Raw genomic sequence first — 15,256 nt, forward strand, 5'->3', positions numbered from 1 at the left:
TGTCTTCTTGGCAGACTATCAGAACCTTATATCCGATTATCAACGCATAAATGTTGTCACTGGTTTATGGTTAATCTAACAAATACAGGTGCTAGTGCACTGCTGGTGCTCTGCAAGGCAGAGGGAAAAGAAAAGTGGTAAGGTCTGTCATCAATCTCCCGCTCCTCTCTTTCTCTTTCAAAACACTGTTTTCTGTCACCACATGTTGACATTTGCATTGTGAATAATGAGTCCAGCTTCTTCTCCTGAAAGGAAACTAAATGTCTGTTTCCAAGATTTGCAGAAAGAGGAAGCTGCACAAAATGCCAATAAAAGTCCGGGAAACATAGCTTTCAGTCTGAACAGAGGTATTTTTAAATGACCCAGGTGTTTATCTGTGTGGTTCTATGGCTCCTGTGTTCACAGACAACTACCTCAATAACAACAGTAGCAAAATTAGTTAAAACCTCCCCATAATATCCTCTAGAAATGAACATTTAATTTAATTAAAAAGAAGAGAATTGGGTTAGGACTGTGTTATTTTATTTGCTTCTACACCACTCAGAAAAATTCAACAACTGTCCATGCTCATCGTGCTCTCCTTTCTTTTTGTATCTGCAGAAAGCCATGGCTCAGGCATAATGTTTGGGAAATGTGAAACAGAGACACAAAACATGCGTGATTAATGTCTCCCCTGGAACTGTCTCAATGAGTGTGCAGAGCCAGTGTCAGTAAGAATGAATGTTCTGAATTGAGTTCGGAGAAGAAAATGTCCAAAAGTTCTTTAAGCTGTGTAAACCTTTGCACTATATCGCCATTTATTCTCCACCATGGAGCCATCTACATATGTCTGGTCCCAAACGTGATGATGTGATGTAATTTTTTCCCTGATTTTTGTTTGGAATAACTTGTGTGATCACATTTTTTGGACTGTGGAGTGGCCTTCATTAAATTGTCATCGCTAAGAAGGTGCACAATCACGTTTGGTGATGTGAATGATTCTTGTGTTGTGTCCATTTAAGTGCTTGCTCACAGGGGAATTTCTTGATTGTTGGGGTTTTCTCCAGAATAGTAGTCTTTACCTTTGACTGTTGGGATAAATATGTATTACAGCTGCCCCAGCACCTTTAAATGGGCGATTTGTAACAGATATTTGTAGAGTAAGAATTGCCCTTTGACAACCCCAGTTAAAACTGCATTTTTCTTGCATCTATAACATAATTCACTCATTAGTAGGTAGTGAGTGGTGTTGCATGCTTTAGGCAAAAGTAAACTCTTCATTGGGTTTCAATTACTGAGGCAGTGTTTTTCCATGTGACCTTGTAAATTCTTTGTCACTTCAAAGTGATTTTTCATTAGAGCTAAAAATCAGAACACAATGCCAGTGTAGATTTCTTTAGCCAGTACATGGATGTTTACAGTGAGATTAGAGACAAAAACCATCAGGTAATTCTTAGTTAATCATCAGTTTATCATCAGTATTAGATTTTAAAAATGTTTAATGTTTTTTTTTAACACAAATAACAAAGATTTGATTCTGTTATAGATTTTTTAACATTGCATAGTTTTGTGATGTTTTATAGTTTAGTGGGTGAATTACAGAAATGCAGTTTTCCAAATAGAAAATAGAAAATAAAAATTTTAAGAACAATATTTGCCAGTTCAGGATTTTTATTTTTTTGTTTGGTCAATTGCTGTGGCCCATAAATTTAGAACAGATGTTCATGGTCCCCACAGGATGACTCCATTTACTTTTCACTGCCAAGCTGCAACCTCCAGGGCTTATAAAGGAAGCTAAAGACAAAGTGCTAATTTAAGCTCCTTCAAAGCTTCCAAATATGAATCAATCCCCAAAAACTCCAATATCAAAACCCCCAACTTCAAAGTAAAAATAACTGCCTGAAGAAAATGGGCCTTTAATTTTCCCCTTCATACTTTCATAACAACTATGAAAGTATGAAAGGGAACATTTTAGTTCACTTAATATCAAAAGTTATATTAATATTAAGCGATTAATAAGTAGTATTAATATTAAGGCTTCAAGATAGGGGTGTGGTTATTCTGACTGCTTTGACTGATGGGTGAATTTGACCTCTGTGTTTGTGGTGTTGTATCTACTCTGTGGTACAACCTGTCCAATACATCTGCGCTCCAGTTTTAATGAGTGAAATTCTAGTATTTTATTAATCTCTTCATTAAGCTGCACTACAATTACCAGATAACCGGTCAATATGCAAGTTGTGAGCACTTATGTTTTGTGTTTGTGTTTCTTTAATTAGGAAGTATTTTTTTGTAGTTTTTAAATAAATTTTAAGATGACATTGCCCGTACTTCTTGTTTTCATTCAGTTTTAATAAAAAAGCTAAAATAGAATTCCTAAAATTTATCCCACAAAAGGGATTCCTGTATGTGGGAACTGTTTTGAATGTGCCGGAAGTTTTACATATGAGCAGTAATCTCTCACAAATAACTCTAAGCTATTACATTTCAAGGGCCAATATATTAATATAAATGCATGTACAAATTTATAGACATAATGCACACATGTAAACATATCTTTTGTTTGGTTAATTAACCAAATCATCCACATCACTGCCAATCAGCCTCTATTCTGCTTTCTTACTGCTCTTTTGTCATTCTACTGTTCAGACTCCTCCCCGTCTCTGTCTCTTACCCTGACCTTCGATGCCACCAAGCCTAGTCCTGTCTGAATTTCTATCACTGCTAGGATTCTGTTCTGCTATGATGACTCATTGGAGTCTATTTTTTTGCAAATAGCTTAATTAAACCCTGTATCAGTAGCTAAAAAAGAGAACACAACAATAACTCAAAAAAACATTAATTTAAAACCAAGATATGCAGAAGAGCATCTCTGAATGCACATGTCTAACCTTGAAGCAGATGTTCTACAGCAGCAGAGACCAGAAAGAGAGCCACTCTTGTCAGCTAAAAACAGGAAAGTGAGGCTACAATATACCCAAGCTCACTACAACTGGACAACAGAAAAAGGCTGACTGGTATGACATTTGCACAATAGAGTCAGAATTTGGCATAAAAACATGAAGGCATAGATCCATTCTGCCTTCAGGCTGATTTTGGTGGTGTAATAATGTGGAAGATATTTTCTTGGCACACTTAGGGCCCCTTAGCATTAACTGAGAATGATTTAAACTCCACAGCCTGAGTATTGTTGCTGACCACATCTATCTCTTTATGACTGCAGTGTGACCACAGTACAGTTTTCTGATGGCTGCTCACAGCAGGAAAGCCAACCGTGTTCAAAGTGAATTCAAATTAGTTTCTTGAACATGAAAGCGAGTTCACTGTAATGTGTGGAATGTGCTGGAATGCCATAAAGAATTAAGCCAGTTCTTATGGCAAAAGATGGTCCAACCCAGTATTAGCAAGGTGTACCTACTAAAGTGACCGGTAAATAGACATCATAACTGTGTATGTATCACACGTATCATAATTGTTACATGTGAAAAGTTGCAAAGAATTAGTGAGAAAAACTCATTGTGTTACATTTTAGGATAAATGTACCTGTCTCAAGAACCTGTCACCTGGATTTTGTGTTTCCCTTTGTATAAATAAAGAAGCCCCCAGGATCTACATTGTGTGCCCCATTAGTTTGCACCCATACTCATTAATGTGATAAGTTGCCTTCATCGTTGATACATGTAAAATGTGTATCATACATACATGCATACATATTTTTTTAAATATGTTATTGCATGCTACATCTAATTCAATGCATCTCATTGCAGTGTTTGAACATTTTTGTAATTCAATTCAATTCAATTCAATTTTATTTATATAGCGCCAAATCACAACACAAGTCATAGATACAGAGAAAAACCCAACAATCATATGACCCCCTATGAGCAAGCACTTTGGCAACAGTGGGAAGGAAACCAGTCTTGTACCAGTCTTACCCATCAGGCCTGAGGTCTGCTATTGGCCTGTCTAAAGAGAGACGATCACTGAGGTAGGTATTATATCCATAGTACTGGAACTGCTTCAGAGCCACTCGCCGGTTGTCTGGACTGAGCTCTTGACCCCAGTGAGCAAACAGTGACGAGTCAGAGAATGATGTATCCGGCTGACCATCGTCGTCCTTCCCTGGAGTCTCTATGAGGGATAGAAAGACAAATAACATAAATATTTGTCTACTCCACTCCAACTTGTCAACCTACCTGTGAGGTTTGCATAACTGGATATTTAAGGAACAGTGAAAAAACGATAAGCTAATATAATCCCTATGATTAATGTTGTTTTCCTTGTGTTGTAATGTATGTTTGCAGATGGGGGTGAACTGTTATTTAAAAAGACTGGCTGAGTGTCCTTCAACAGAAATGCTAGAGTTCATGCTGCTGATGAGAAGCTCTGTCATGTCCTTGAACACGAGAAAAAGATTCAGTTTGTCCCAGCAGTTGCTGAGCTGCGCTGTAGCTGACTTTGCTGTTTGACCTACACAGACAGGACAAAGTGAAACCAATTTGCCTACAGCAACAGACACAACCTTTCTTTCATAGTTTTTTCTCCCTTTCCTTTTAAATCCTGTCCTGTCTGGCAGTTTTATCAATCAGAATTATATGCACTGCTGTGCCAAACACATTTTGCTTTTCCAAGACCAGCTCTATAAATTCTCTATAGGCTCCTCTTGTTCATGGTTTATCTGTTTATTTCTTTATTTCTATTTCTGTTATTTCAGTTATTACATTATATGTGGTATACAGTATGACAATGTTTAAGGCAGGACAGGCAAAAAAAAAAGAGGAGGGGTTGGGGAAGACATAATGAAAGGATGAAGATCAACTAGAAATGCACAATGTATTGCCAGCTGCTGCACCTGTAAAAAAAACAAAAAACATACAACACCTGGAATGCAAACATTCGAAAATGCACAGGTACATAAAGCAACAATGTATGTGTAGGCTCTAAGTCATCCAGGTCACAGTAATCTAAAGAGCTTGCAAAGAAAATTGACTGGACTTCTTTAAGTTTCTTGAAGACGTTTCACCTCTCAGTTCTAAGACCAAATGGTGGAAAGTCCCAGGTATTTAAGCCTTAGTGGGAGTTGTCCCTTAAGAGGTTCATTGACCCACTATTTATCATGTGCATCATCATATGGGTTAAAAAATTGTGTGGGTCATTATCAGCAGAAGGTTTCGGGCGAAACTACTGTGAGACCTTGCCATCATGTGACTTATTGAGATCAAATTACGCAAGATGTGAGTGGGTGTTAGGTGTGTGGGTGGGACCTCCGAAGATCCGCCAAGATGGAGTCCCACTCAGACAGTATAAACAGTTAGCAGTATAAATTCAGCTGCCTACAACATTTCCAAGAACCTCGCCAACATCCTAGCTCCCCTTCTGGGGAACGCACCCCATCACATCAAAAACTCCACTGACTTCACCAACAAGGTCCAGAAACTTCCCACATAGCAAAATTGTATGGCCCGGATCTGGCCCATACATGGGCCAGCACAGGACCATCAGTGTGTCTGCTGCTGGCCCATGTGTGAACTACCTCTGGCAAACCTGATCTGGGCCACCAAAGGCCCGTCATTCTTTGCGGTATGTGGGCCATGTGTAAGTTGTAAGTTGGCCCCAGATGTCAGCCTAATGTGTGCCTTATCAAGCCATGTAATAACAACATGTGTCAGAACATGCAAAACAGTGCAAACGTAACATGACGAAGCTCTATTCAGACAGTGAATGATCTGATTATTATATAGCGCTTTTCTAGTGTCCCGGATTACCCAAAGTACTTTATACGACATGCCACATTTACACAATTTCTCCAAACTCAGTGCTTCCTAACTACATTCACACTCTTGACATGCAGACTGGAGGAGCCAAGGATTGAACCACTAACCTTCTGATCAGTAGGTGACCTGCTCTACCTCTTGAGCTACAGCCACCCACTGGCAAAGATGAGTAAACCATGACTAGGTTTTGGATAAAGTGTACACTCACAAACCTGTCAAACCTGCATTTGAAATGTTGGCTACCATAGCAGTATAGTATTGCAACATGGCATTTGGGTCTTCTAACTAAAATAGGAAAACAGGAACATAAATAGTGCCATCATTGCCAGACCTGGCCCACATCTGGTTGACATACACTCTGCCATGACACCGGTCAGTCAGAAGTGCCAGCTTCAAATTCAAATTCAAATTCAAATTTTATTTGTCACGTACACAGTCATACACAGTACGATATGTAGTGAAATGCTTGGACAACTGCTCGTGACCTAAAGAAAACAAAAAAGGAAAGGCTATGAATAAGATAGGAAATAAATATGAAAAATTAAAAAGTGTAAATTTAACTAGGAAGGAATAAAATATAAATTAAGGTTAAAAATGAAATAACTGTACAACACAAATTAGAATGAAGGGTAAATTTAACTGGGAAGAATAAGATAAAATATATAAATTAAAGTTGAAAATAAAATAACTGTACAACAAAATACACAATACACAATATAGAACTATATAAGAATGTATGAAGAAATCTAAATATAAATAAATATATACACAATAACAGCAGCTGTACAAGTATTAACCGGAAATGAAGAATATAGTGACCAGTGTTGTGCAAAACCAAAGTCCAGAAAGTCCAGTGTGTGTGTAAGAACTGTATGTGTGGGTCAGTACTGTGTGGTGGTGTGATTGAGAGACCGTATCGCCTGCGGGAAGAAGCTCCTCCTCAGTCTCTCTGTGTTGGTCTTCAGGGAGCGGAATCGCTTTCCTGACCTCAACAGAGAGAACAGTCTGTTGTTGGGATGGCTGAGGTCCTTCACGATCTTCCTGGCCTTGGTCCAGCACCGCCTGCTGTAGATTGAGTGCAGGTCAGGGAGCTCGGAGCGGATGGTGCGCTCAGCTGATTGCACAACCCTCTGTAGAGCTCGTCTGTCCTGCATGGTGCTGTTCCCGAACCAGGTTAAGATGTTTCCCGCCAGGATGCTCTCTATGGTGCACGAGTAAAAGTTCCTGAGCACCTTGGAGGGCAGTTGGAAGTCTCTCAAGCGTCTGAGGTGGTAGAGACGCTGTCGGGCCTTTTTCACCACGGTGTTGATGTGACACCGTGGTTAGTGGTTCAATCCATGACAGGTCCTGCGTGATGTGAACTCCGAGGTATTTGAAGCTGTCCACTCTCTCCACTGGGCACTCGTTGATGACGGGGGTCTGGTAGTTCCTCTCCTGCTTAGTGCTGAAGTCCACTATCAGCTCCTTTGTCTTACTGACGTTTAGAAGGAGGTTGTTCCTCTGGCACCAGTTCTCCAGATTCCTAATCTCCTTCAGGTAGGCCGTCTCGTTGTTATCAGAGATCAGGCCCACCACGACGGTGTCGTCAGCAAACTTGATGATGGTGGTGGAGCTGGTAGTGGCCACACAGTCATATGTGTACAAAGAGTACAGCAGGGGGCTCAGAACACACCCCTGGGGGGCTCCAGTGCTGAGAGTGGTGGAGGCTGAGACATGTCTGCCCATCCTTACTGCCTGTGGTCTGCCAGTTAGGAAGTTGGAGATCCACTGACACATAGATGAGCTGAGTCCCAGATGCTCCAGCTTGGTGGTGAGTGTGGAGGGAATTATGGTATTAAATGCAGAGCTGTAGTCTATGAAGAGCATTTTAACATAATTCCCCCTTCTAGTGTCCAAGTGAGTGAGTGATGTGTGGAGGAGATGAGAGATGGCATCGTCTGTGGAACGATTTGGACGGTAAGCGAACTGTAGTGGGTCCAGTGTGTCTGGTAGTGAAGAAATGATGAAGTCTCTGACCAGGCGTTCAAAGCACTTCATCACTACTGAGGTGAGGGCTACAGGGCGATAGTCATTGAGAGAAGCAGGGTGGGGTTTCTTCGGGACAGGAACAATGATGGACTCTTTGAAGCATGTGGGGATCACCGACTGAGATAGAGAGATGTTGAATATCTCAGTGAACACAGGAGCTAGCTGGTATGCGCAGTCTCTTAGGATACGACCTGGGATGCCGTCTGGTCCTGCTGCTTTCCTGGTGTTCACTCTCTTGAAGGCTCTCCTTACTTCATGCTCGGAGATGACGAGCACGTTTCCGGTGCTGGCAGTGTCTTCCTGTCTGCAGCCGTTAGCGCCGCTAACACTAGCATTGTTGGAGACCTTAGCTGCAGCCTCGAAGCGAGCATAGAAAGTGTTCAGCTCGTCTGCCAAAGTCACGGCCGCGTTCGTCATACCGGTTGTTGGTGCTTTATAGTCCGTTATTGTCCTTAGTCCCCGCCACAGGCTCCTAGAGTCACTCTGTTGGAGTTGTGACTCTAGTTTCCTCCCGTAGCGCTGCTTCGCCTCTTTCACCGCCCTCCGCACGTTATATGACGCTTGATGCCAGATCCGGGCCAGACCTGTTTTCTATAGGCCTGGGCCACATAAACCAAACCGCAATCGAGCCAGATATGGCATGCCATCACATAGGCAGTACCATCTATGCCAGGCCTGGCCCATATGTGGATGACATACGTCTTATCATGCCAGAAGTCAGCCAGCAGTGCCGGCTTGGTACCAGATCCGGGCCAGACCTGCTTGCTATGTGGGTTATACTGGATCCAGAAGAAACCATAGTGTCCTTTGATGTGGTTTCACTCGTTACTTGCAGATATACAACTGAGGCAGTGGAGACTGTCAGAAAATGACTAAAGCAAGACAGCTCCTTAAAAGACAGAACCAGCTTTGGCCCTGATCAGATTTGCCCACTGTTAGAGCACTGCCTTACCACCACATATTTTAAATACAGTGAGGGTTTCTACAGACAAAAAACAAGGATGTGCCATGGGCTCCACAGCGTCACCCATTGTGTCCACTGTGAACGATTATCCTTGAAAAGAGGGGATGGCTTGCAGCACCTACTGTCTGCTACCTACAATCCCAGGGCCCCAGGTCGTGCACCTGGACCCACCCAGAAGAGGCGAGCTTTCCTGCCTCTGCCAGAACCTCTGGACAGGTGTGTAGGACCATATATCATGCATACAGTTCTCAGCAGAGTTCTCTTTGCAGTGGGTGCATATGTTTGAGTGTTTAAGGCCCATAAGATTTTCCATATAACATGTTCAAGATTTTTTATCCCTTTCTCATGCCACGATGCAAACTTTAGTATTTTCTTTTCCTGACAGATATCTGGATTGTTCCAAATGTGTGTTAGTTTAAATGGGAAAAATGAACATTTAGTTATTTTTAAGATGTCCCACCAGGCTGTCAGAAAGATTTTTATGTTAAGGCTTTTAAAGCAGTTTTGATGCTTAATACTGGAGCTTATGAAAGGCAAATTAGAGATTTTTACTTTTCCACGGAGTCTAGTGATTTAAACCAAGTAAACCAAGGGATTTATTAGGGATAACTGAGAAAAAATTGTTTATTTTTGGCAAAATCATAATTTTCATGGTGGCAACTGAGAGGCGCCTGGCAGAAACATATATACCTAGATATCTAATATTACCTGACTGTATTGGGGTGGTGGTGTTTTTCAAATTGCAATTCAGAGGCAAAACTGCTGATGGAATAGTATGATATGGATAAGAACTTATCTATAAGTGTGATCGTCTTTCTGAGAGAGGTTTGTGAGTTCCTAAGGAAAAGTAATATATCATCGGCATGCAGGCTTATCTTATGGTCTGTATTTTCAATTTGAACTGGTTTGATAGCTATATTTTGTCAGATTGCTACCACTACTGGCTCAATAAAAATACAAATATTTTTTTTATATTTTAAAATATTTATTTATATATTTTTTAAATATTTATTTTATATTCTGATATAGCAGAAATTCAGAAGGATTAATCTGTGATGAAGTCTTTAAAATATTTATTTATTTGTTGTTGTGATGTTTACGTTTATGTGGTAAATTCCAGCATTCAGGCAAAGCATACATAATGCTGAGTGCTGAGGGAGAAGAGAAAAGATATGAATGGTGACAAGGGAAATAAGTTAATGCAGCCACCCAAGAACCATTTTGAGTAACCTAAATCAACGAACCATCCCCATGGATGGATGGATGGTCTGTCGCAGGGCTAACACATAATGACAAAAAAAAAGAAAAAAATGACAAAAAAAGAAAAATTACAGGATAAGATGATTAAACCAGCAATATTTGTTCTACGTAGACATGTCTGTTAGTGGGAAAGGAAAGTGAGAAGGGAAAAGCAGAAAGTGACGTTTGTGTAGATCCAGGTCACCTGGCGTGGTGTTATGATCGCAATAAAGCTGGCTGTTGACACACAGTTTATCAGTGATGAAAGCTCGAGAGCCTTCTTGGATGAATTTCTTTCAGATCTCTAACAGAACCTTGTGTCATTCCAGGATGTCTTTGGAAAACTAGTTGTTGAAGTCTGTTCCTCTTAGCTCCTGGCTGTGGCTCTTCACCAGTTCGTATTTTTTTAAGTGTTCAAATTTGGCCAAGAACGATCAGCTCATCGATTTCCCAAACAATGGACACGAGGGAAGCTGATGTTTTTAACTACATCCTCCAGGTTTCTGGTGAGTGGAAGAAATGACTCACTGTTGTTTCCGGGTCTTCTTCTGCCTTCTCTGGTATTCCTGAAAACACCAAGTTGTCCCTCATGTTGCCGGCCTGGAACCTGATGACAGTTTCCTTGATTTTTTTTCTTTTCTTCTGAGAGTTGGGTCATTCTTTCAATTAGGAATTCACCAACTCTTTGAGGGTGGCATTTTCAGCAGCCAGTGTTTCCACCTGCTGCTGGCTGAACTCCACCGACTCGCACAGTGCCTGAAAATCTTTATGCAGGATTTCCAGGAGGGCCAGGCGTACGTCTAAGCTGGACAGCTTTTTTAAACAGTGGACGCCAAAATGTCAACAATGTTGCTGTACTGTGGAGAAGCTGGCTGTGGTGAGTCTTCAGGGCGGTGTCGTTTAATGGATTACGTTCCTTTGCTGCTGGAGGGAGTCGGCACCTTGTTAGTTGTGCCCAGTACACTTTTTACCTTTCTTTAATAGTTAATCACTTGGTATTGTGTGATCCTTCTTGGAAAATATGATCCTACTGTGTTCTTACACTACATGAGACTGTAAAAGGACTGTGTTTAAAAGGCTGACAGCAGAAAAATTCAACACGGTGACTGCACTGAGAGCTTAGAGACATTTAAGTTTTGACGAATGCGACATTACAGCTTTCGGTCCATGTTGATAGACTCACTTCATGACCAGACTCCATAAAGCAATGGTAGCATCATTTAAACCTTTTGTAAAAGCTTCCAAGAGACATTAATGAACTTAAGAGGTAAACTTTTGAGTGTGTTTAACAGTGTGAGTGTGATTTATCCATAAGAGGGTCGATCACCAAAAATACAGCAAATAAAGCGCATAAAAAATTTAAAATGAAGTGATGTAATCTCAAAAGAGACACAATAAAAGTTTTCAATACTTGCAATACTTACAACACTTACAATTATACTTGCAATATCTAATCCCAAAATATTTTCTGTGATGCTTATTAATACACTTATTAAAACACTTTTTTCATTTCAGTGAATAGTGTGCAACAGGTCTGAAAACTGAGGCTGTTAGTAATATTAAGAAAACGTGATTGCAAACAGAGGGACTCTAGAGGCGGGAAAAAATAGTCAGAAAATAATTAACGTTATAAAAAATTACCTCTGTGTCATGGTTAATAATAACATATTGTAAATTAAAATGGCCTCATCAGCAGGAAATGAAATCTAATGAAAAGAGGTTCTGGCGTATCATGTGTTAATAATTTCATTAAGAGAAGGCATCAGTGCCCTGCAGCATAGCGAAACTATAGAACAATAAAAAAGAGACAATTTCCATTATAAACCTTCAGTATTTCAGCTCCCTGCTGAAATACTGCAGCTATCAGGGATAATTCACATCCTACCATACGTAAACATTTATGTATGGTTATTAAAAAAAAAAGCTGTTTAGTAGAAGAGTGACAAAAATAATTTCGTCATTTAATTACATTTTCAAAGTTCAGATTTATTCATTTTAAGCTGTTTTAATACAGCTACAGTATTCTATTAACTGAAGACTATTATTATTTGTTTTTACCAATAAAACGTGAGCAAAATAAACTAAGAACTCTCAAATACCCAAAGAGAAGTGAGGGGTGACTCCTCACTGAGACTGCATACAAAAGACAGGTTACAGACAATAATATTCATGAGCAGATTAAATACAACAATATGAAGGGGAAGCAGGTGTAACAGGATTACATTATGAACAGAACGAAAAACTTCTTCTGAAAAGGCAGGAGATAATACTACTGTGCTTTGAAAGGAAAAAAAACCTACAAAGTTTATACTCCGTTAAATTAAAACACAGTTTCTATCCTGTACATATTTGCTTATCATGAGGACATAATCATAGTTTTGTACCTCGACCCTGAGTCTGACCTTAAAATGGTCTCTTAAAAATTTCTTTAAATAGCCTCTGGGCATCTTAGAATATTTCTGTTTCAGCTTAATATCTCTTTTTACAAATAAGAAATTTTAAAACTCCACAAGCACATGGTGTGTTAGCCCAACAATAAACAGCAGGCAGTACAGACAAAGCTGACAAGCTAGTAAACATTGGAGAATTTGGAGGATAGAGGCAGAATTAGAGATGAACAAAGCAAACATTACACTCATATATTCATCACTGGGCAAGAAATACAATTCCAAATGAATTATCTTGTTTTGTGTAATTCCTGGTGTGTAAATGTACTGTTTGCTAACAAATGCATGTAAATGTGATAATGCAGTCTTGCGTTATGCAGTCAATCTTGTTCTGAAAATTACTCTGTGCAAAAATATTGCAGAGAAATATGGAGGAAATTTCACTTTTAGGTTAAAAATCCTAACATGCAAATTATAAATGTAAATGAGGCATTGAGTCCAGATGGAATTACCTGTAACTAATCTAACCTGTAGGTCATTTTAATATTTATTCTATTTTAACCTCGTAAGACCCGAACTCTTCCACGGCATGCATTTTTAATTTCTCTTTGCTATTTGGGCTGATTGGGACCCGATGAATGTAAAAATAAAGAATTTCCAGAATTTTTTTTTTACCTGATTTTTGTTCCTGACGAAAATGAGATGCACATATGAGGATATTTGTTTAAAATTTCAATAGAACAGTGGCAGTATAATGTCCCCGTAAGTGGATATCAGGCCCTTTCTAAAGCAAAATTTAATATTTTGGTCTAGACAACCCAAAATGTGATGTCCACATGTACCAACTACTGTGAGCTTTAAATGCTTTAAATACTGTGCGCAGTAACAAGGAATAGATTGCACTGAAGCACGAGCTGATGATTGAATGTATTTGTCTTGCTGCACAGAAAGCTACCAGCTGACTGCATGTCTCCTGCATTTATCAAATGTGGTGCAGTATTGTACACAAAGTTATTTATCTTTGATACATCACAGTGGCGTAGCTGTATTTTATAAAAATGCTCAGAGAAACATTTACAAATCAAAAAGCCAGCCAACATCCAAGCTGAGAGAAGACAGAAAACGATACAAGCCCGAGGCAGTGAAACTTACATACAACCCACAGTTGTTTCACTGCTGTGAAGCACAGAGGAAGTGTCTCAGCTCTCGATAAGAGAACTCTGTGGTTAGGCTAAGGCCTGCGTAAAACTTCTCCAAGTCTTTCAATCTGGGCAAGCATGCCTGAAGGCCCATTCATCTGACTGCTTGTGGTGGTGATTAATTAAGCCTACAGAGATGATTTCCTCTGCGGTGAATCCCAGAAGTAGCTGTTAGGGCAGGTTGGTGTTGTTTAGACAGAGTGAGTTTGGCAACTTGGTGTTTTTTAGTACGTCTACATAATCACATCTGACAAATAGGATAGCACAATACAATTACTGCAGTGGTTCAAACGAAGACCAAAGCAATTAAAAGTGTGTCACATGACTCTTCTATTAAGCAGATCACGTGACTCACTTTAACCTTGTGTTTGGAGAGTGGTTTCCTCTTGAGCACAACAAACACTGCTGCTAATTCAAGTAAAGCACAGCCAAACACCTGAGGCAAAGAGTAGGGCATGTGCATAGTGCGTGTAGACTGGGAAAGTATTCCCTAAGCTTCCCAGAAGCACTCCAGCCCTGTGTGGAGTGCAACACTAAGTGTGCTTTCAATGCGTGCACAGCAAGGCAACTGAGTTACGGCCGTCTCCCGTAGTCACAGAGGAGAGACGAGGAAAAAAGATATGCACATACAACCAAAACACACTCATCATTAACAGAAGAAAAAAAGTTGTTAGGGAACAGATAACAGTTAACAAAGACGTCACTGAAAGAGAACAACAAACCTCCAGGTCCTGCATGGTCTAATTTTTGGGAGGAAAAGCAGTACGTGTTAAATTATTCAATTTGATCCCATTAAAGATAGTTCAAAGTGATGAAACCACCCCACAATGCACAAAGATTTTATCAAATTATATTTACTCATGCCCCCATGCTTGTGAAGGGAAAATGTTTTGAATGTCAAACACAAAGCATTATCATTTTATAGAAATCCCTTCTGTGCAATGCTAACTCACAGTGGTACAGATGTAGACCTCTGATAAAGCTCTTGCAGACACTGGGAGCTTTTTACCTGCGCCTTCAAACCCTAAGGTACACAGTACACTTGGTAAGAAATGCGAGGCTGTTGAAACTATTTAATGCAAATCAATACGATGACAAAATGTCCTTTAAGAAATACTTAGTATATCTAAGACCCTGCAAACTGTCAAATGGACAAGAGTGGATGGATGGAGAATATTCTCATTAACCTTATATAGTCCTAAAATAACTTAACTGATGAAAAGCTTTGTTTTGTGATGAATACATGGTGTATATTTCTCAGGGTTTTAGAGACCTTTTTTGTTCACTTTAAGTAGCAGACTGGCCAACACCAAACTCATGCTAAGTGTGACACCAGTCAAGACAACTCAAGTCAGAGCAAACTAATTACTTATATCATTTATTATATATATAAAAATGATCAAATTAATCTTGTTTTTTCAGCTCTTATAGTAATGATAATAATGGTTACTATCTTCAGAGATCACATCACTGGTTATCCTCGATCCTTTCTTTATTTAATACGTGACAGTAGGCTTAAATTGGGACAGATAATCATCACCATATTCATAAATAGTCGTCCAAGAGCTTCCCCAAAGGATGCTATCCCTGTTTGTATTTCTGACAGTAATTATGGTTTAGTGAGGGGGAAGAGCTTCCTTATAGACACTCTATTCAGACGAGGTCCAACAGATGTGTTATCGATAT

The 15,256-nt window shown here is 39.7% G+C and overlaps 1 protein-coding gene across 1 annotated transcript in view; it reads right to left on the bottom strand.

Moving 5' to 3' along the window:
* The window catches only part of galnt18b (UDP-N-acetyl-alpha-D-galactosamine:polypeptide N-acetylgalactosaminyltransferase 18b), a 102,664-nt gene that overhangs the window by 58,289 nt on the left and 29,119 nt on the right, over window positions 1–15,256 (bottom strand). The window contains exon 2 of the mRNA XM_026167872.1: window positions 3,915–4,110. Within this exon, the coding sequence (XP_026023657.1) occupies window positions 3,915–4,110 (196 nt within the window). The remainder of the gene's footprint in view (window positions 1–3,914; window positions 4,111–15,256) is intronic.

Source organism: Astatotilapia calliptera, chromosome 1 (genome assembly GCF_900246225.1).
Source record: "Astatotilapia calliptera chromosome 1, fAstCal1.2, whole genome shotgun sequence".
NCBI classification, from domain to species: Eukaryota; Metazoa; Chordata; class Actinopteri; order Cichliformes; family Cichlidae; genus Astatotilapia; species Astatotilapia calliptera.